Here is a 22451-nt window from a genome sequence, read left to right on the forward strand (position 1 = left end):
GTGCAGGAACGAACGCGGGTTAATGACATCCTAGTTGAAATCAAGAGGAAGAAGTGGGCTTGGGCTGGGCATGTAATACGAAGGCAAGATAAGCGATGAGCCTTCAGGGTAACGGAGTGGATTCCAAGAGAAGGCAAGCGTAGCTGGTGGCGGCAAAAAGTAAGATGGGCGGATGCGATTAATAAGCTTGCGGGTATACGGTGGCCGCAGCTGAGGATGGCCGCAGCTGTCAAAGGACAGGGTTAATGGGGGAGACATGGGAAAGTCAGGCTGGTGATGATGATGACGACACAAATAAAATCCAGTTGTTAGCGTTGAGTTCTTGTCGCCTTACTCCGTGCGTCGTTAGCGTGTTAAGCAGTCACACCTCATTAAATATGCATCAATTATAGTTCAGTATCATATTAACGGTTTTACCCTTTCTGTAATATGCATGCGCTCCGTTAGTATATGAGAGCGCCTAAAATGGCTGCGAATGCAGAATATCGAGCAGAACCGTTGAATGACTCGGTCCTTGCTGCTCGAGGCCAGCTGCCTTCGCCGTGCGCAGGTGCGTTGTCATGGAGGAATGGGTGGCGCACAAGCGAACTATGGCGTTTTATCGCATCCGTGCGAATGGTCCGCCAGGCGTGATTCGAACGTCAACCACATCCACTTTTATTATTCACTTTCATGTCGTCCAGCAACTTGCAGCAGCTGGCGCAATCTGGCTTCCAGGAAGAATGTACCCGTGTCTGTGCAGTGGATATGTCGTCTGTAAAACGAGTAGGGAAAAACTACAATTCCTGCTTCGACTATCAACGGACACAAGCGACAGTACAGTTTTGTTCGCTACCTGCAGGCTGCCTAAGCGAACCAGGTGGCATACAGACGCCGTCTCGCTGTCGCCTAACGGCAGCCTAACAGTAGCGTAACCTGCCGGCTTGGAATCGGTGGTACGACACCGCACGGCTACTACTTCACTGTGCCGGGTTCTCATATATGTGCTGGACTGAAGCGCTTCCAAGTGCGCGGCGTCCTGCTGTAGGCCCGGGGTCTAGCACTACCAGGGTTCGCTGTGCTCTCCTTCAGCTTTTTTTGTAAACTGCGCGCGACAAAGCAGGCCCGCTTCTAGATTTTCACAACTACGGTTCGCCCGACAAATCGCGCTCGGGGTTTCCGCCCTCCGAAGGCAAAACGTGTGACAAAATGGAGGCGGGCGCGTCAGCGGCGATTCCACCGGAAGTAGGTGTTGGGCTTCCTGCAGTCTCTGGCGCTGCCGCACCAGCGCAGCTCGTGCAGCGGCGGGCAGGGCGCGGCGCCCTTGCCAGGGTAGCGCAGGATCCGCCGGCGGCGCCGTGACTGGCCCAGGCCGCACGACTTGCTGCAGGCAGACCACGCCGACCAGCCGGACACTTGGCACGAGGAAGAGCCTGCGCGTGGCGCGCGGGATTCACGCTTCGTACCGCAGTCCTGCATACACTCATGGCGCAATGGCTTTTTCTACGACAGGACAATGCACTCGTTCGTAGAGGTGCTTAGTGATATTACGGGGCGGTTCGCGTGCAACCGTAAGAGCTGTTAAGTCTTGTGGTAACGAGGTCCCGGTGCTCCAGACGGTTTAGGAGCAGGTCTAAAACGGTCACACGCGAAGTGACTTGAAGACCTGAAAAACATGGCGCCTCGGCCCACCCGACGATACCGATACGGCCTTACGTTACTGTGCTTTCTTCGCCCACAATATAGCAGTACAGAGTACGGCTGGGGGCATTCATGTTTTCAGTCAGTGCATGGTCAACGATTATTGTACTGGATGTTGCGAAAGAGCAAGCATGAGTGCCGCTCTCTCTCTCTCTCTCTAAGGAGGCGGCCAGGCTGAACTGCCACCAAGTTACTGCTGCTGGAAGGTGCCAGATTGATCTGGAAAGGTGTATCGTTAACGTTCCATGTCATGTTTCGAGGCATTTCGAAAGGATTCGACCTTGAAAGCATCCACACGTGGGGTCAAGGATAAAAAACATAGGAAACGAGAGAAAGGAGGACGCGGGCGCAGGAGTAGCGGGGTCGATTCATAAGAACTTGTGGATTAACATTTTAGCGTCAACGTACTCTGAGCTTCCATCATATTGGCTGGCAGCATCTGCCGAGACCATATATGCGAGCTTAGGGCTCCCCAGTGCGGAGATGTGGCAAACGTTCCGGTAGTACCCTTCGTCCACTTTTCCTACACTTAAAAAGTGGGGAATAAAGCGGACGCCTTTTGAAGCAACTGCTGACAAGCGGAGCACCTTCTAAACGAACGTGGGCGAAAAGGAGCCGGCCCCCTCTTCACCTCCTCTGCGCGCGCTTGTGGCTGAGAGTAATGTCCCGTCGGAACAGTCCTCTTGTTGGGAAACGCCCGTTAAAAAGCTGTCATTGGAACAATAAGCCGGTCACATCAGGGCTGATGCGGTCAAAAGAGCAGGCACGGCCAATTTCCTTTCGCACACGACGTCGGTGTGTCCAGTGAAAGACGAAGAAGCGTTCGGCGTTTACGCGTCAAGCGTTACTTTCCCCGTCGCCTCTGGAAAGCTGGCACGAACTGACCCGGCTAACCTTCAGCCTCGTAATGAACCAAACGAGAGAAGTGGCTCGAGTTGTTTGACTTAAGGCCCGGCGGAGTTTGGCAGCTCGCCCGAGACTGCTCCGCAGTCAGCAAACTCTTTGACAGGGTCGGCGCGCGGTGACGCCTGTCGGGTCGCGAACAACTAGTTCCAATTTGTCCATTTGAAGAGCTGGCGCTGGCCCCGCGCTGCCTTTGTTTTCACCGCTCGCCGAAAATTTGACTGCGCTGATCACGACCGAGCCTCCGGGGCGATGCGGGCGAAGGCATCATTGAAAAAAATAAAGCAAGATTGGGCAGCTGAAGATGGCGCCTGTCCGTGGTGACGCCAGAGACGCTTGATTGGCGTAGCAAACGCGTGTATGCTTGCCGAGGCAGCTCACCGCCAACGAAGCTGTTTGCACCACGCGACCTGGTTCGCGAGGAGGCGGCCTGACCAGCGGGGGTGCAGTCGGGGTTAGAAAACGCGGGAGTTGTGCACTCTTGGAGTGCGCGGCTGTCACCTGCGGGCCCTCGTCATATCGTCCGTTTCACGGTGCGCTGTAGGGTTTCAGGAAGAAGAGTATGCAATATCTTCAATGTGCGAAACCTTTACATCGCATGACGTGGAAGGGGACAAGGGACGCGTCGGCGGGCACGCGAGCCAACAGAAGTACCGAGTGTTGCGTTTTAGACTGCGTGATAGCGCGTGTAAACACACGAGAAGAAACATTACAGAGCACTGTTCGGGCCCGGAGTCTAGCGTAAAAAAAAGAGAGCGAGCTCGATGTACTATAGATTGAAGTACAGACGTTCTGATTGTGGGAGAGTTGGTCGTATCTTGAGGTGCATGATATATCGCGCATACAAACAAGGGCTGAGTCGAGCGCTCTCGGCTGTTCTTTCTCGTCTCTGTCTTCGTTTATAGATAATATATGCTGGTACTCTAAAATGTGAAGCCGTGAGCGACTTCCTGTGGCGGTGCATGTTTGTAGTTTTGTTCTAATCTCCATTCGCCTCGTCCTTTTCTTCCCATGCATCCGCTCTTAGCTGCTGGGTATGCTGTGTACTGCTCAGCGTCCCCAACTGCCGTGTGCCCCGTTGCTCTCCTCCTCTGACGTCTTAGCCCGAGGCCCAGCCAACTGAAGAAGACTTGCCCGGACTGACAAGCCCACTTTAATCCGTCCACCTTTATTTGTATTGCTTAATGTGTGTCTCTCTCTTTTCGCCTAATATCCTGCCTTGCATGGCTGCAAGTGCCCCTATTTCCTAATGCTGCCTGAGTAAAGAACTCAACAACGAGAAGAGCTGTGGAGCTATTTAGGAGCAGACGCCATGGCGGAACAGCGAGCGGCCGGGCTGTTGCGGAGGTTCTTGTCATCCAGAAGCATGCAGCTAGTGTCTTCGGAAACGCCAGCAGAGGAATTGATGCACTCTGGTTTCATCTACGAAGTTAGGCTAGACAGATAGGTTACCGTCACGTGATAGCAAATATGTAATTTTTACCAAAACTTTTGCGAAATTATCTAGCTTTTATAAGCTAGAAAATTTTGCAAAAGCAAAGTACACGTGTCGCCGCCGCTCACGGATTCGTACAACTGCGGCTGTGGCGTGTCTATAGACTGCGCTTTCTTCGAGGAACGCTATTTCGCCTTCCATGGGCAGTCACCGCCGAAATACAAGGAAAGCAGCGCGGCGAGCGTACCCAAGAATGCGAAAGAGTCTCGTAATTAAAACTTCGCAAAACAGACGATGGAGAGAAAAGCTAGATGCAAAAAACGAGCGCTGAATCTTTCGCCTCGCATTCTGTGCACTTGACACCGCAAGCTATCGACGACAAATGCGCTCTGTTGCGCTTGCTATACGCGGCCGGTGAAGCTGTTTCGTTCTCACTTCTGACGTCGGATCGGCTACTTCGTGCAAGCTGCTGCGTTGTGAAATTGAAAGTTTTTTTTTTTTTTCGTACGCGCTCATGCAGACACGCATGCATGCACGCTGTCAACGTGTGAAGCGCGATGCGAACGCCTAGTCTTCCATGTTTTATGCGCAGTTGAAAGGCGGGTATGCTTTGAGAAGTGCTGAAAAATATTTGAGAAGTACCACATGCATACACAGTCACCTCTCATTTGATTCATTATAGAAAAATAATGAGGGTGATCAACTGGATTGATGCGGGGAAAATGATACAGCGTGCTTCTTTCACTCGTGAATCAATAATTCCAGTTTTGATTCTATTCTAATTCTGAGCTTATCGTCTTTCACTCCTCAATCTATTTCAATTCGATTCTGTTCCAATTCCGACTACGCATCTACGCGAAATGTGTCACATTCATAGATCGCGACGAGTCCTCACACCACTATACCGGCGCAGTGGCGCAGCAGTTGAGCGATGCACCACTGCACTGGCGGCAAGTGATGCTTCAAACATAGCCACTGATAGGGCTTAATTGTGAGACACAGGCTGCTCTTCCTGAGTAATGCTAGAAGGAGTAGCTCCAGAAAGTTTCATTTTTGCACACATAGCGGCCTCCCGAACTATGTGTGAAAAAATGAAGCTTTTATGCGGTATATTTCGCATGTAGAGGTCTGTTTTTGTCCGAGTCATTTTCTTCTTAGTCATTTGCATTTCTGCCGAGTCATTCTTCGTCCAACGTCTCCTTCCTCTCCCCTAGAAGTGGAGAGGGGGACGGGTGACAGGTGGCAGTTAGAGGCAAATCCCCCTGAACACCACCCAGCAGGTGGAGACTTTACACAGACGTCGGAGCCGCCGGAAAGCTAATTTTCGCCTTCATGTACCTATATCGCATTAAAAAAAGTTTCTCTACGGGGTCATCATGCATGCAGTACGTGAGTCGCCGGTACGCAAGGCCGCATTTTAGCGCCTTCCTTTCGAGTGCTCGTTCTCTACGGGCTGAGGCGGCCTGTGACTTGTACCTTGCCGCCGTGACGGTTGACTCGGCCGGCATTCTAGTTCCTAGCTGTTTCCGGCCGCATTTCTAGTCTTTGAAAGTAGCGCCTCTGGTTGGCTGCAGAGCTCCATCGCAAATTCGTCACGGAAATGACGTAGCTGTGCTCATTTGTAGCGGGCGGTTTGAATGTGGAATGATTTAGGGACTTCCACTGGCGGATCTCTCAGCAACGCAGCCACCTTTCTGCACAGAAAAAAACGTCGATAGTGTTCCCGAGGGATCGATTAATCTATCTTGCCTAGTTTAGAATTTCTCTTGAGCCTCTTTAAAAGTGAACCTACTCGAGTCTGTTTCTTATTGGCCGAGAGGAGCAATTCGGCTCAAACTCAATTAGTCTTTGAGGAAAGACGCAGTAACTGCCTTTACTACTCGGTGGGCGCACCAACCGCGCCTTGAGGGGAAGGGATGAAGGCGGAAGTGATAGAAGGAAGAAAGAGAAGGAAGAGGCACCGTAGTGGATGGCTCCAAAATCATTGCGCCTCTCACGTACTACGCACTGGCTGTGCCCTCTAGTGCTTCTCCTCGGTATAATGGAGGGGAGGGCAGGTCATGCACAAACAGTGAGCAAGACTTGCTTCATTTGCGCACGCCATTTCGGTGACTTTCCGTCTGGACATAGTTGGGTCAAAAAGGCATACGTGTATTGGGTCTTTGCATACTATTCGCACTGTTTACTCGGCTCTGCGACGGGCGAGCGGGTGCCGCAGTTCAGAGCGTGGAATTTTACCGTGGCCCTCGGGCGGCCTCGTGCTCGTGGTGCCGGGCTCGGCGGTAGGCGCGGCCTCTGCGGGCGCCGTCGGCTGGTCGGCCAGGAGGTCCCCCTGCGTGGCGTACTCGCGCAGCTTGCGGAACTGGAACACGCCGATGCGCGGCAGCCGTTCGAGGTGCGCGTAGTGGAACGAGGAGGCCGGGTGGTCGGGCAAGCGGGGAGTGATGCGCGACACGTTCTCGGCCGGCTGGGCGGGCCACCGCGGCGCTGTGAACGTTAGGCCGCGGTCGGTGCCGGCATCGAGTGGCTGCGCGTCCACCAGCACCAGATCTCGCCAGCGGCCGCCCTCACACAGCTCGAGGCCGTCGACTCCTACGAACCAGTCCGGGCTGGGCACCAGCCGCGACATGGCCGACACCTGCGAAGAGAGCCGCGGTTGCCACTTACGACTCCTCTGACGCCGCCAGACAGAATCGTTGGAAAATAGGCCGCTTCGGCCTTGCTAGTGCCAGGCGCACACAACAATCCGGCGAGCTATATGGCGACGCCCAATGGGCGCTTATTGGAAAGCCTTTGACAGGAGTATAGAGCCAGAGGGGTTTGCTTCTAGGTCATGCTGTGCGGCTATCGAGCGCCCCTAGAAGTCCTTAGGAAGTTTTAGAGTAGGTGGACCCTATCGATTAATTAGGAGGCTAGGGGAATAGTGGGGTGCCAGTGCGCATGAGCAGGACAGTAACCCGAGGGGCGTTATTGCTCTGCACATGCGCACTGGCGCCCCGCTATTCCTTTTCGATAACCTCTTAGTGTGTGAATGCGTCATTGTCGTGAACAAAGCCTGTCTCCTGAGGAGCACACGCGCCGAACTTTGTGCGGTGCTGAGAAAATTTGAGAACCGAAATTTTTTTAACGACTCGCGTTCTCTCAGACTCCCGCAAGTTTGCGCAAGGTTCTTCGGCAGATTGTGATCCATTATATATCATACTTTTGCAATGACACCTGCGTGATTACTTCGGCAATAGTAAATTTTGTTATTGGCTTGCAGTCGATACGCCGATATGCCATTTGCGCTCTTTCTTGCGGCGTCTCGCTGTATTTCGGGGCGCGTGGTTTAGTCAGAAGTACTTGTATTTGGGCGTATTGGTTCATAACTTTTCAGGAGGACACAGGGGCGCAATAAAAGACACGGACAGAGAAGTAGACAGGGACAAGCGCTCGTCCCTGTCTACTTATCTGTCCGTGTCTTTTATTGCGCCCCTGTGTCCTCCTGAAAAGCGTGGTTTAGTATATTTTTATGCGTTTGTTTTATTGTTGACGAGCTGGGCAGACTTTGCCGCAAAGCGTGGCAAAACGACCATAGAATATGCCAACGTTATCACAAACGGAATCCCGCGATTAGGTGCGTGGAGTTAACGCGAGCACTGAAGTGCGCTGACCCTGGAGTGGCGCCCGTCGGCGAAGAAGGCGGCGCTGGAGGTGCCGCTGCCCTTGGCGATAGCCGGCCCGTGGAAGACGTCGAGCACGCCGCCGAAGCCCTGCGCCAGCAGGCCGCTCAGCCGGCCCACGCGCCCGTGCTCGGCGAACTGGCGCACACCCTCGCTGGCCGCGCGGCCCTCGTGCCACACGTGCACGCTGGCGTTGTGGCTCACGCCTGCATTCGACCAGAAAGCGAGCGCACGGTGTCATATATACTCCAGACACAACAAAACACGACACCGTTAACAAGCCAAGGGCGATTCCAGTCTTGACCATACGGAGTCCCTGACTGATCGCATGCCCCATCGAATCCGATTGAGTCATCTACTCTTTTTTTTTTCTCCATTTGGTACCGAAACAACCGTTATGTAATCGTGTGCTTGCTGAAACACGGAGAGAAGCGCACTCATTGGCGGGCTCACCCGTTGTGGCCGCCGCGATGGAGGCCATCTGGCCGTGGGCGGCCTCGGCCCGGAGCGCGCGCGACCGCTGTCATCGCCGGCGGGGCATTGCCAAGGACGCCGCCGCGATGACGCGCGCTGCCCGGCACGCATCCCGCTGTCTGCGACACCTCCCTCTTTGTGCGATTACCAGTGCCACGAGGCGAAGGTGCCGGAGGCTGAAAGAGGGTTAGCGGGTGCAGCGAATCGAGTCCGGGCCGAGATTCTCGAAGGTTCCCTAGAGTGAGAGGTGCTCGGGATTGGCATCTACCAGGCTGCCGTGATTTAGTTACTGTCCGGTTCGCTGTCGCGACCGGGCGGCGCACCGGTTAATCACATAGCGCTCTTACGTGCGCGATGTTCTGCGAACGTGGACCCACATGAATGACGCGACATCGAGGCACTGCATCGGATGTATAGTTGTGCCCCGTTGTTATATGGGCTCTTTGGTTCCGCAGCAAACCGGTTCAAAGCGAATCGCTATAGTGATGAATCGCGATTAAAAGCAATAATATACATTTAAAAAAATGCTACAAAGGTCTGTTTCTGTGCAGAGTGACGTATAGTGAAGCGGAAATTCAACAAAACTTATGCAGCTCCAAGTGCATTACCCTGGCCGCCATCATCTTCACAAAAATGCAGCGCAGTCTGAAGCACAGCGGCTCATGAGACGAGTGATGGCGCCTCGTGGCTGTTCATCACACCCTGGCGGCTGACAGCTGCTGGAAGTGGCTTTCAACGTTGCGAAAATTTGGTCCCCAGAATTTGGTCCCGAAAGTTTGGTCCCCAGAAAAATTCTCAGTAATGACGGGGTACGACTTAAACGCTTATCATGGGTTGCAAAATTAATTTTCAGGCTTACTGCGTCACATCGCTTACATTTTCCGAAGAATCGTGCGAATAGTACAATGCTTAACATGCATCCAAACTAGGATGAAGAAAACTCGAGCTTTTCGGAGCAACTCATAGGCACCGAGTTTTCAGTCTGCGGGGGGGGGGGGGGGGGGGGCAAATAGCATTATCTTTCCTCATTCGTTTTCCTTCCCTCCCCCCACACGCTCCTTGGCAGGAGATATACACAGGCGAAGAGGCTATATACGTAAAGAAGTTTTATTTGTCTCTAGTCCAGCGAATATATTACGGCAGCGCAGCCAACATGATCAGGGCTTTGTGATCCATACGTAAAGAAACTGTTGTAATGCCGCGAGGCCCATCAGTTCCTGTTGAATAACATTTGCAGCGACAACTTACTTGTCATATTTTGTCAAAGTCAGGTTGCACAGTATGTGTGCCTCGTCCCCCGGAGCAAGCCTTTGCTGATCTTCAGGAACGGGGGAAAAGACAGCAAAACTAGTGTTTTGATGCGCTCTTCGTGCGAAAAACAAAATGCAGAGTTCTAGACGGCTTATTTTGAAAGGCACATTCATAGTAGATGTTTCGGGTCAAGACATATTTTGGGTGTTCGGGGAGGGTTCGAATTCTAAGAAAAGACTGTGCACCAAAGAAAAACCCGCGCTTATCAAGCGGCCATTCATTTGATTCCGCCTAGAGAGCTGGAATAGGAGACGTACAGAAAGCTTCCGCTGCCAGTGGGATCTCTTGATGGTGAGCTGAATTTAAAACTCTTAGTGTTGTCATCCTTCTCCTTTGCTGGCGCGAGACAAAGGGCAGTTTGAGGCTGTGACGTTCTTCCAACTTTTAGGCAGCTGTAGTTCATTAGTCGATCTGTCCGAAACCGTACGAAAACAGGCATACTGCTCCCCACCACGTCGTTCAATCTCAGGGAAGTGAGGGAGAATCTCAAGCCCCCCCCCAACGCAGTCGGCGCCTATGGTTCTGCTGCCATATCTGTGCCGCGAGTTTCCAGTTCAAGTTTTGTGCGAAAACACTCCCACCTGAACCGCGCGGGGCGTATACTGTCGAAAAAGCCCACTCTTTGCCCACTCACTTGCATAGCGCTTTCATTTGCTGACAGGTGAACGCGGCGACAGTTTTCGGTTACGACGGTGACGGCCGTCTATTTGGAAGGAAGTCCTGTACACTGCAAACACGAATACGCCTATATGGGAGTAAAAAGGGGGTAAGCTGTCGCTAGAGGACAAGTTGCTTCCCTTTTCACCCGCACGGAAGCCCGGTACATTTTCAGTGATTCAAAAACTGCGATTCTAAATTTTGCTCGAGGCCGAATCCATGTCCCTGCTTTTGGCATACTGGACTCGCCCGATGCACCCCCGCCCCGCCAAGTGGAGCTGATATGGGTGCCTGCGCACTCCAGGAATCCTGGAAACGAGGCCGCCAACCTTTTAGCCCGAGGTTCTTTAAACCGGGCTCAGGTGGCCTGGGATGCGGGATTCACGAAGGAGCGCATGCACTCATTCAGTGAGCTGACCCAGGTATACAGAGCCTCACGCCAGCTCTACCCTCCGCCCCACCCCTCCCTAGATAACAGACACGCAACACTCTGGCGCAGATTACAGACACACACTCTCCCCTCGCCCCTTACCCTAGCCCACTATCATCCCTCCTTCCCTACTCCGGCATGCGCCCTATGCCCAGAACCCTTCGCTTCTTCCCTCCACATCCTTTCCCTCTGCCCGGCGGACCCTCCCCCGCGGGACCTAGAGAACCTCAAGACCTGGGAGGACTAGGAGACCCTGCTGCGCTCGGAGGACCCGGCCGTGCAGACCATCGCCACCGGCCGGGCTGCCAGTGTTATGGACCTCAGGAACATAAACACTTGAGTGGAGTGGGGTCGTGCGGGGACCCTGGGGCGTGCCCCGAATTCCTGTTGTAATAAAGTTTTCTCTCTCTCCCTTTTACTTCTTTATTGTTCAGAGTGATACAGTTATAACTGTAAAGTATTGCAATAACCAGTCGACAAACATCGAAATTCCCGAATTTTGAGATAATTTTTTCTCTTCAGCTGGCATGAATGTTGCCGCTCCGGGGGCACCGGCCGCTGTAAGCTTTGACTGCGCCCTACTCCGGAAGTATCACCCGAACATTTGCCCTGCCCGCGAAGGCCTGACTGTTTCCGAATGGGAGGCTAGGTTGGAGGAGAATGGAGAAATAGTTCGGAGACTATTGTAGCTCGGCGACGAGCAGCAGACTTCCACAAGAAAGAGAGACACGGACAGTTGCATGCTGTGGACGTTCGCATGGACGCTTGCAGAGTGTCCTCTTTTAACCTTAAAAGCGCGTGCGGGCATGTGTCTCGCTATTGGGACCACGTGCACATATGTGTGTATACAATAGGAAGGGACACGGAAGCGCTGACTCCATCGAGAGATTACGGAAACACTTGAAAAGCAATCGGCACGATAGCGGAGGCACCACAATAAGCGCACAAAGGCTGCGTCTTCGGACAATGAATCCCGGCTTTTTTTACTTTTTTTTGCCACAGAAAAACACCCTGCTCGCAGTAGCGTTTCGAGCGCGAAATGATGACTGGACGAACAAACAGCGGAAGGGCGATTTGCTCAACATTTACTTGGCCGCAGGGCAACACAGACATCGCATGAACGTATATACTTAGTTGCGAAGTCAGTGTGACTGAAAGCTTGTTCGTGCAGAGTGATGTTTACATAGCGTCTGGAAACCTACAAACGGCCGGGCATGATGTTCCGTCACCGCACCGTCACATCACTGCTGATTTTGCACGTTTAATATTATCATTTCTCTGCACAAAACATCTTACGGGTAAAGCGAAAGGTATGCGCAGCGCACGAACCAGGCAGAGTTATCAACGCAGTTCAAGCCAGAGCAAGCTCAAGGCACAACCAGCGTTGACCGCGCGCCTGCGCTCTCGATCCGAAGGAAGGAAGGCGCAATTAATCAAGAGCACAAGTGTTTATTACACAGCAAGCTGTATTACTAAACACTGCACTAATCCCCAGATCTCTGTACAACCGCTAGCCCTGTCGCAGCATCCGAACGCAAGGACTATACACGCGTGATGGCGCAGCTAAGGGCGCTCGCTCGCCGCACGCGGCCTGAGTATGGCCGCGCGACACAACATGAAGGAGGATGGGGAATGCGCAGAGCACATCTTGACGACACAGGTCGCACGCCGATGGCCCATAGCTCGTCGCCACTGGCAGTGACCGGCGGTGACGGAGAACCAGCCAAATCAGGCCCTCCCTAATCTGGAGCGTCAGCGACGCACAGGCGGCCGATAGGACTCCGTTCGGGCCTGGACTAGAGCATTCCCGCGTTCTTGGTCCCCCGGCAAAGGCCGGGGCACCGAGAGGCAAACACTATACGCACCCTTCTGCTGCTGGCAACCTCTCGCTGAAACAACGCCCCAAACGTCACACAGAATGAGCAATGGTCACCCCAGGTCGTGCGGGAAGAGCGGAAGGAAGGGTTACTGACAGCTGTTTCCGGAAGAGCTGCCCTTTCGAAGGAGGACTAGGAGCGTGCCGCCCGCATTCCGCTCGCAGACACCTCACGAGGGGATCTCAATGAGCAAAGCAGCAGCAGCAGCCGTGCGCTCGAGTCGCTCAGGAGGCACACTCCCCACAAGCCTCACGGACGTAGTCAAGACAGGCAGGCATTGGCCACAAACTGAATCTCATGCGTTCACATTCAAAAGCAAGCCTTCCTTTTTACATGGGCAAACCAAACCTTACCCCTGTTCCATTCCTCTAAGGGAATCTTAAAAGAATAATTCATGCTTTTTTTTTTTTTTTTAAGCAGCACTAGCGATCGCCTTTCCGGAAATTTTGGGCCGACTCAATAAAACTATAGAAGCCCTGCTTTCCAAAACGATACGTGGCTTTAGTGAAGCATTGCGCAAGCGTGTGCGATGCAGGCCCTTCCTTAAAAGAATTCGCGGCTGTCGGTGATTTCAGAACAAGCGTATCTCAGGAGATTTCAGATTTCGCAATAGTATAGGCTAGCGGCCGTGTCAAAACAGCCATGTTATCTGCAGCCCCATGCAAAGAGCCTGGTGCTCGGCGGATGGCCAACAGGGCCTAGCGGAGCATTCATGCGCACTTTTCATGGTACCCTGATACTGGCCTCAACAATTGTTTTTTTCCTCCTCATCTTCCTCCTCCCTGGTTCGCGGCACACACTTTCGGCATCGTGGATGAAGCTATGGTAACAGATGGTGTGGTGGCATTTACAAAGGCTGCCTAAAAATCTACCAAAAAGTTCGTAGCCTACTTTCTGATGGGTAGCGTTAAGGGCATGTGCTGGTGACTGCTACCGTCTTTGCCGATAAGGGCTACACTACACGGCTAAGAAGCGGACCCCGTTGCCCAGTTGCTTTTGGCACATATATTACGTGCCGTATCGTGCACGCTCATACAAGTGTGATAAAGAGTCACAGAAGCCCCGGTAAACTTGTTGGAAGTGCGCAAGTCCAGCGTTCGAAGTGGTAATTAAATTTTACGGGCATTCATGATGGAAGTAAAATGGCCTTAAACTGCCGGCGCACACCATTTTCGCGTAAGAAAGACGCGCCTAAGCCGAATGCTTAGGTCAGCATTTCGAGCACGCTGCGCTCTCCTTTTAGTTGTTACCGGCCAGTTCCTGGAGTCAACAAAATGGCACGAGTAAAGGGAAGTTGATGGTTACACTCCACATTTACCTTAAAGGAGAATCAGCGGCTGTTTTAGGCGGTCATTGGACACCGGCGGATGTAGAATTCAAAAAGTTGCAATGACCGATTGGAAACAACGAAAACAGCGAGCGAAACAAAAGAAAAGCGATAAAGCGATGAAGATGAACACACGTTTTCGCAGAGATCATTTTAAGCGCTCATCACTCGGAGAGGGTTTTTGTTTCACTTGTCGTAACAAGCGGCAGTTTTTCGTGTAGCACTGGCGCTTCCACGGAGAATTAAAAGGAAAAAGAATCTTGAAATGCGCTGACCATCAAGCAGAAACTCTGACTTGAGTTCCTCCAGCGGAGGCTTTTGGTATAGATGGCCCCCGGCTTCTGCAAAATCTCTCGTTTGCTGTGCAGCCGTTATACAGCTCTGCATCTCACCGCGGAAGTGTCTGACGTAGGTCGGGTTCTTGCTTTTTGACGAACCTGCCACCCGATAAAGTAGCACTTGGCCAATAACAGTTTTTGTCGTGAGGAAAAGTGCCGAGCAACCGTAGTTCGATTTGAGCCGATTTCATTTTTTGTTCTTTTTTTGCCGAAGCATGCTTATCGGTGTTCTTCGGTCCGAACCGAAAATCGGACGTCTCCACTTCAGTGTGTGCATTCCCTTGCCTGAGCAGTCTTACGAATAAAAAAATGCGCAATCGTCTCGAACCAAACTTTAATTAAGCAAAATTTGATTGCAGGCAATGCCCATTTCCTCGTACCCAACCTAAAGCGTTTTGTCGGACGTGTAGGACGCATGTGCAAATGCACAGAAAAGGCGGATATCCGTTTTTTTTTCGCAATTTCTTCAGTAATCACCCCTGGTACGCGCCGCCACTAACTAGCGTTGGTCAGTCGACATCAACCTGCTGGCCTTCGCCTTCACAATAACTTTACTGCTTTTTGCTACGCGCTTTTTCCAGGGTGCTGTAACGTGAACAACGTGTGCACTACCCTCAACACGAAACCACTTGTCACCTGTGCAGCCTTCAGAAGAGTACTAGGCATATTCTGCACCGTTCAAGACGCGTGGGGCAAATTGCGTTTCGTAGATTCGCAGAACCTTAGGCCAATCGGTAATTCATGTATTGTGAAACCTTGCGCCAAAGAAATAGAAACGGATGCGTTCGTTCGTTTCCTGAACTCTTTTGCCACCTAGTGGTTCAAATCAAGTGAGGGATTCTTTTCCGCTGAAAAAGTTAAATGAGAAATTTCACAACGCAGCGACGAGATAGCCGAGCTCGATCATCGGATCTGAATGAGGGGGAGTGTGAATGTCGAGTAGTGCACGGCAGCTACACGTACCGCGCCAATAAAACAATGATAAAACACTGGTGTGCATATTCATCTTCCTCTTTCTTGAGGTTGTCACGCTGTGGCTACTTAAGATGGACAGCCTTTGTCGGAAGTGTACAGCCCAAGGGGTTTACATGTTACTATATCACAGCCAGAAGCAGGCATGCATCCATGGGGGTGACCCGAAGGGGACTCCCCCCCTCCCACATCTCTCGAAATCGAGATCATTCCTCCCTCGTCAAATTCTTTTAGCAGTGCTCTTGTTGGGCCTGCGTTTCCTCCCCTCGATATAACAATTTACGTCCCCCGTAGCAACTGACCAAGGCGGCGGTCAGACCTGTGGCGCAGCAGAGGGTGCTAAAAATCTCTTTTTACGGACAGGACGCCATTGGAAACTAAAATTCCAATAAGGAAAGGTGTCAGGCAGGGATACTCGATCTCGCCAATGCTATTCACCGCCTGTTTACAGGAGATATTCCGGGGCCTGAAATGGGAACACTTGGGGATAAGAGTTATTGAAGAATACCTCAGTAATTTGCGATTCGCTGATGACATTGCCTTGCTAAGTCACTCAGGGCATGAGCTGCAAAGCATGATCAATGAGTTAGACAGGCAGAGCAGAACGATGGGACTAAAATTAATATGCAGAAAACCAAAGTAATGTTCAACAGTCTATCAAGGGAACAGCAAGAGAAGTAGCAAGGGAAGTAGCAAGAGAATATGTCTACTTAGGGCAGGTAGTGACCGCTGATCCGGATCATTATAGGGAAATAGCTAAAGGAATAAGAATGGAGTGCAGGGCATATGGCCGGTTCTCTCAGATCATGAATGGCAGTTTGCCAATATCCCTCAAGAGAAAAGTATACAACAGCTGTATCTTACCGGTGCTCACCTGCGAGGCAGAAACGTGGAGGCTAACAAAGAGGGTTCAGCTTACGTTAAGGACAACGCAGCGAGCTATGGAAGGAAAAATGATAGATGCAACGCTAAGAGATCGGAAGCGGGTGGAGTGGGTGAGGGAACAAACGCGGGTTAATGACATCCTAATCGAAATCAAGAGGAAGAAATGGGCTTGGGTAGGGCAAGATAACAGCTGGTCCTTAAAGGTAACGGAGTGGATTGATTGTATTGTTTAAACGGAGTGGATTGTAACGGAGTGGATTCCAAGAGAAGGCAAACGTAGCAGGGGACGGCAGAAAGTTAGGTGGGCGGATGAGAATAAGAAGTTTGCGGGGATACGGTGGCCGCAACTGGCAAAGGACAGTGTTAATTGGAGAGACATGGGAGAGGCCTTTGCCCTGCAGTGGGCGTAGTCAGGCTGATGATGATGAGGACATCAGAAGACTTAAGCTCTCGCAAGCGAAACGCCAGTCGGAAATGACAACCTCGCATTGGGGGTCTGCGACTACTCGAATTGCTTTCCTGCTTCGTTTCGTTTCTTTTACTGCGATAGCAGTAGTAGGGTCATTCCGCAAAATTCTGGCGTCGACGTGTGAGACCAAAGGCTGCAACTCCATCAGGCACTATTCAAGGAGGGCGCCCGAGGGACCCCGCCGGCCCCATCCCTCTATGAAATCGAGCTCAACACCCCCCCCCCCCCACACACACACACACACACAAATCTCTTCGCAGTGAACTTGTTGGGCTTGCTCCCCCCTCCCCTCTTTCCATCTTTCCAATATAAGATTTTACTTCGGGCTCCTCCCGAAAAAAAAGTCCTGGCTACGTGCCAGGCTGGAAGCCCGAAGCTTTTCGGAGGTGTGAAGTGCGGAGTTCCTCTCTCCTTCAAGAGATTTGGAATGGTGACGACATAAAATGAGCCACGCTGCATGGTCCAGAAGCAAGCAATACCCTTGGGCCGTATATTTTTTACAAAGACCCCAACTAGCCCACACGTCTACATCAATTATTCTCAATTGCACTTTGGCCTCGTTATGACACAAACAACCAGGATTTTTTCGTCACAGGCGTTATTTCGATGTAACTAAATTGCTTCTACGTACTTCATTATCCTCGGGAGGCCATTCCACTACAATTACACCCCACTGCCTTAGCGACGCACTATGATCCTCCGTCCGGGCAGGTACAGATGTAAGGGGGCACCGGAAGAAAGACGAGCTTGCGATCTCGTGCCCAGCAGGCAACGATATAGAGCTACTGCAGTGGGATAAAGTGCGCGTTCGCGCAAGGGTGTCTGGCGTGTCACTGTGCAATGTTCCGACGCGTCGCATAGGCGCAGCCTTTATGCGCCATAGCATCTATACTGTGCAGCCAAACCCTCCTGCAGCGTACAAAACTCCCACTTGATGATTTGTAACCTGTTATACCAGACCTACACGCGCGTGCGACCTGTATATATTTATATTTATTATGTATATATGTAAATAGATCTATTGTCAGTGTACTCCTCCCCCTGTCCTTTCTACTATCCCCTTCCCTCTTTCTTTTCACTTCTACACTCTGCCTGCTATCCTTTATTTCCGCTACCCCAGCTCAGGTGCTTCCTGTAGCGATAGCAGATGCCGGGGTAGAAAAAATTCTATTATCTTCCATATTCAATGCAAAATAAAAACCACTACAACATTTGTGATCGCGCTTTGGAATGGAACGGTTTCGTATTGTTCGCGATAGCAATCGTCTCACACACTTAAGACCAACATGGTGAAGAACTACGTTGGGTGACCATACTACGCCAGAACTATGCTGTGTCTCGGCTTTCCGCATATTATCCGCGCGAACGTAGAGACACTCCGGAGATTCGGAGTTCACTTTGCACTCGCCTTGCACTTCTTTCGCGCGTGCAAATGGCTAGTAGGAAAGGTCCGGGTTAAAAAAAAAAAAATTGTTCTAGAGGACCGTAACTAGCATTCACCTGAAAGCAGTCCTGTGGAGCTAACTGCGCTTGCGGCCGGCGTTTACATGCGCAAACGAAAAGCTGCCGCAGCTCCTCCTTTGGCAGCTCACGGACAGGTCCATCACTGAAAGGACAACTGCTGGGACGTGAGCTGAGGCGCGTCCCCTGCAGGCAAAGGCGTATGTGTACTCACCGAAGAGCTGGGACCACTGTGCGGGCGGCCTCCACTTCGGGTAGTGCTTCGGGAAGCGGCCGGCCGTCCATGCGGTGACCAGCGTGAGCCGGTACTGGGCCAGGCCCTGGCAGGCGGGCGATGCGTGGGACGGCGGCCAGAGGAGCAGCAGCAGCAGCAGCAGGAGCGAGGGCCGCTTCAGCAGTGGAGCTACGCGTGCCATGGTCGCCCCCTCTGTCGGCCTTCGGCGGCCAGGCCGCGGCCCTTTATATACACCCTTGAGCGGGCGGCGCTCCGGCCGCTTCCTGCGACGCCGGCTCCAAGCCAGCTTGCAGCGCGTCGCAAGCTGGCTTGCCCGCACTTCACAGTCAACCCGAGCCAACACCTTCTTTACTTTGTTGCATGAGCACGCACTTCGCAGCGCAAAGTCCAAAGACTTGGGGGTTTCTCACCATGAATGGAGCAAGGAGAGAAAAAAACACACCAGTGGTGCTCACGCGTTGCTTGTGTTTGAAGGGCGATACGTGCTATACAGATTTAGTGTTTTCGATATGTGGGGAAGCCCGTATGCAGAATTTTGCATATCAACCGTTTCACAATTCCTAAATTTGTTCCTCCCATTTTACCCTAATACTAGCGCCACTGGCCATCGTTAAAAAAGAATAGAAGGTATGAATTCGCGTGGTAGGAATTGACAGGTGCCCCCGGCGTTGCCACGGGAACCACATTGACATGTTGTCTGGCGTCACTGTTCCGCTACAGGGAGGCACAGATAAGGAAGGAATAAAGAGTGGGGAGGAAAAATAAGTGTAGCTGGGCAGCTACGGTGCGGCCTACTCCTTTCCGTTTCTCTGTTTCCGTAGGGTCATTCCACGCCAAACGTCCCAGACCGCAAAAAGTGATGGCCGCCGATTCTTTTTAAAAAAATTGGGCGAGTTCGCGATTATGAAAAGGGAGTTTCAGTGAAGTATTTTTCTCTAAAAATTTTTTGCTCAAGTGAGCGCTCTTCGAAGTCTGCGCGATGAAGCAAAAGTTGGTTGGAGGAAAAAAATTAAAGTGAAACATGAACCAGGGTACAATGACTAATTTTATTTTAGAATATTTCACTTGCTTTGTTCTTTCATCTGAGTTCGTTGACGAATCCATGCATGAATTTCCCGCGTTTTCTTGATTCAGTAAAAAAAAGCAAAAAACGTGACGTTTTAAGGAATTTTTCACGTGAGTGAAACTTGGTACACGAATGAAACTTGCCAGTTATCCATCATATTCTACTCGAAGATGAGCGCACTTTGGACATGGGTCCTGCAGCGTCTGTAAGCCCTTCAGAGAAAAATTGCTGTGGTTGTACATCAAACCACCCGTTTGCAGCAGCTTTGTCATCTTCACGGGCAGAAAATCATAGGCTGTTCAAGTGTTTCTTGAGATTCGAAAGCAGATGATAGTCGCTGGGGCGCTAAATATTAGTCAGTTTCTGAACGATTATGGAAGCTTTGTGCACTGGGCCATTGTCATGCAAAAACAGTACTCCCGTCGACAGCTTCCCCCAGCGTTTCTTGAGCAACTCCTGCTTGACTTTGTGCAACAGTGAAGTATGATAGGCTGCTGTGTCCATGGCATCCATGCCTAGATAATCCACTAACACTTCTCCATCCCTGTCTCCAAGCACGAATGCCATCGCCTTGCGGCTGACCTTTCCAATCGAGATTTCCTTGGCCAGGTCTCTATTCCTTCGACTGTGCTTTGGTCTCGGTATCATACAGAAACAACCTTGTCTTATCCACTGTGAGAAGCCTATACAAAAAAATGGCTGAGGCTTAACTTGGTTAAGCCTGGAGAATGCGAAGCATCATCGTGTCGCGTAATTTGGAGGCGCACAACCACAGCGACGGCGCGAGGTGGGCCCCCGTTTCTCCACTGCCGTGACGTCATCGTGTCACGTGGTGTGGCATCATCGTGTCACGTGATTTGGAGGCGCACAACATAGAGTTTCTTACTATTACCTAGAGGGAAAGCTGGCGGCGAAGCACTTCAGCCACCATGGACGCTCAAAGCATCATGGGGCGGTGAGCTACTTGTTGCGGCACAGTCGTAGTTTTTCGGGAACATGGAGTGGCACTACTAAGACGTTTCATTCCAAAAACGCTGTTCGTGTGTGCGCAGACGACTTTCGCGCGAACGCAGTGGGCAAAATCTATAGTAGTGAAAACGCGACGACACACGACGCCAATAAAAGGTTTCACTTTTTCGAAATGCCATTAAAAACCCTTTTATAGTGTTTAAGCAGCAACATTTTTTTTGAAAACATATGTACTTTTAAAAGTGCGCCTGTTAATAACGAAATATTAGTTTTTATTGTGTTCATTACTTGGCCAATAGGAGAGCGAGTCGTCTCTTATTTTGGGCAAACTTTGCACTTAAATGCTTTTCTGTTTGTTTGTTGCAATCATTAGACAAGATTTTCAATGTTAGGACGTTTGTAGTTATCAAACAACTTTATTTCTTGATTATTTTTTGGCCAAAAGTTGCAGTTCCGCAACAAGTAGCTCACCGCCCCATGATGCTTTGAGCGCCCATGGTGGCTGAAGTGGTCTCGAGGGGTCGCCATGCAAACTCCCATAGACGGGCTGCCAGCTTTCCCTCTAGGTAATAGTAAGAAACTCTATGGCGCACAACCACAGCGACGGCGCGAGGTGGGCCCCCGTTTCTCCACTGTCGTGACGTCATCGTGTCACGTGGTGTGACGTCATGTATCACGTGATTTGGAGGCGCACAACCACAGCGACGGCGCGAGGTGGGCCCCCGTTTCTCCACTGTCGTGACGACATCGTGTCACGTGGTGTGACGTCATGTATCACGTGATTTGGAGGCGCACAACCACAGCGACGGCGCGAGGTGGGCCCCCGTTTCTCTACTGTCGTGACGTCATCGTGTCACGTGGTGTGACGTCATGTATCACGTGATTTGGAGGCGCATAACCACGGTGAAGGGCTGAAGTGGTAGCTAAAGTAGTATGCTTCGCATAAAAACTGGCTTCACCTACCCCAAAATTCTGAAGAATAGCCTGAGAAGTCGCCACGCGTTCATGCTTTCGGTCAGCACTGAGACATTTGGGGACCCGCTTTGCAGAAGCGTTCATATCTAGCACATCAGTTATAGTATGTAACCCACAGGCTCTCGTGAAACATTCAGTCTCTGCCATGCAGTCAGCTGATATATCCTTTCCAGAACCATTCCGCGAACGGTGTCCCTATTTTCCCAAAGAGGTCGTACCCACATGCTTCCCAGGATGTTTTTCATCTCCGGTGCTGAAATGGCCTTCATGGGATCCAGCAGCCCACAGTTTCACTAGGGCTTATGAAGCGGCACTTTACGCTACAGTTACGGACGGAGTATCATAAATGTAATTTGCAGGCTTTGCACCGAGAGAAAATTCAAAGCTACAGGCCACTCCTTGGGAAAGATTGGGACAATGCTGAGTTAGTCCGATGAAATTTGGCCGAGAATGTTCTACGATGATAGTTTTTTTTTTTTGTAAAATACCTAAAGTTGTTATTGCTCATTCGGATCAGAGTGAAGCTCAAGACTTATCAGCACCCCCCTCGTAATGCTGCGTCGTAATAAATTTCATTCTCTCGCTATCTACCCCTGCATGGTATGATTATATATATTACATATGCAGTAGTAAGTCCGTTATCGCTGTTTTAAAACTCAACAAGACGTCGTATCTTCAGAAACAGTACACCGCACATCTTTGCTGAGACGGCGCTGCACCGTGCCGACTTTGAAAGTTTGCAGTGGTGTGGTGAAGCTGTGAGAATATTGGTGTTTGAGGAAAGTAAATGGCGCAGTAATTGTCTCGCATATCTCGGTGAACACCCGAACAGCGCCGTAAGGGAAGGGATAAAGGACAGAGTGAAAGAAGAAAGGAAGAGAGAGGTGCCGCAGTGGAGGGCTCCGGAATAATTTCGACCACCTGGATTCGCGAGGGTGCTGCTGCGGGCTATAGTCGGTGTAGCATGGCAAAAAAGGGGAACAGTGCAAACACTTCCTTTCGTCTTTCGCTCCCTCCTTATCCCTTTTCACTCCCTCCTTTATCCCTTCCCTTAGGGCGCGGTTCAGGTGTCCACCGAGATATGCGAGACAGTTACTGCTCCATTTCCTTTCCTCAAAAGCCAATTTTCAATTTTCAAACACAGGACGGCGTAGCGACGAACGACACGGGCGGTAACTAACAACTCAAGTTTATTCGAAGATGTACACACAATGAGTAGTCTTGCACGTACACTGACATCGCACAGCACACGGGCGCCTTTGCGTTTCGCCTCCATCGAAACGCAGCCGCGGCCGGGTTCGGAGATATTGTTTTCTGCTGTCTCC

At 51.3% G+C, this 22451-nt stretch overlaps 1 protein-coding gene across 1 annotated transcript; it reads right to left on the bottom strand.

Annotated features, from left to right (window-relative positions):
- Positions 1 to 633: 633 nt before the first annotated feature.
- On the bottom strand, positions 634 to 18329 carry mspo (M-spondin). Its single transcript, XM_089576833.1, has 4 exons — positions 18096 to 18329; positions 7672 to 7886; positions 6257 to 6656; positions 634 to 1412 (listed from the first exon to the last, which is right to left on the bottom strand). Exons 1-4 carry the CDS (start codon positions 18295 to 18297, stop codon positions 1204 to 1206), a joined length of 1026 nt encoding a protein of 341 aa, XP_089432959.1. The 5' UTR covers positions 18298 to 18329; the 3' UTR covers positions 634 to 1203.
- Positions 18330 to 22451: the final 4122 nt, after the last annotated feature.

This window comes from Amblyomma mixtum, chromosome 3, assembly GCF_055824585.1.
Source record: "Amblyomma mixtum isolate Tamu chromosome 3, ASM5582458v1, whole genome shotgun sequence".
NCBI classification, from domain to species: domain Eukaryota; kingdom Metazoa; phylum Arthropoda; class Arachnida; order Ixodida; family Ixodidae; genus Amblyomma; species Amblyomma mixtum.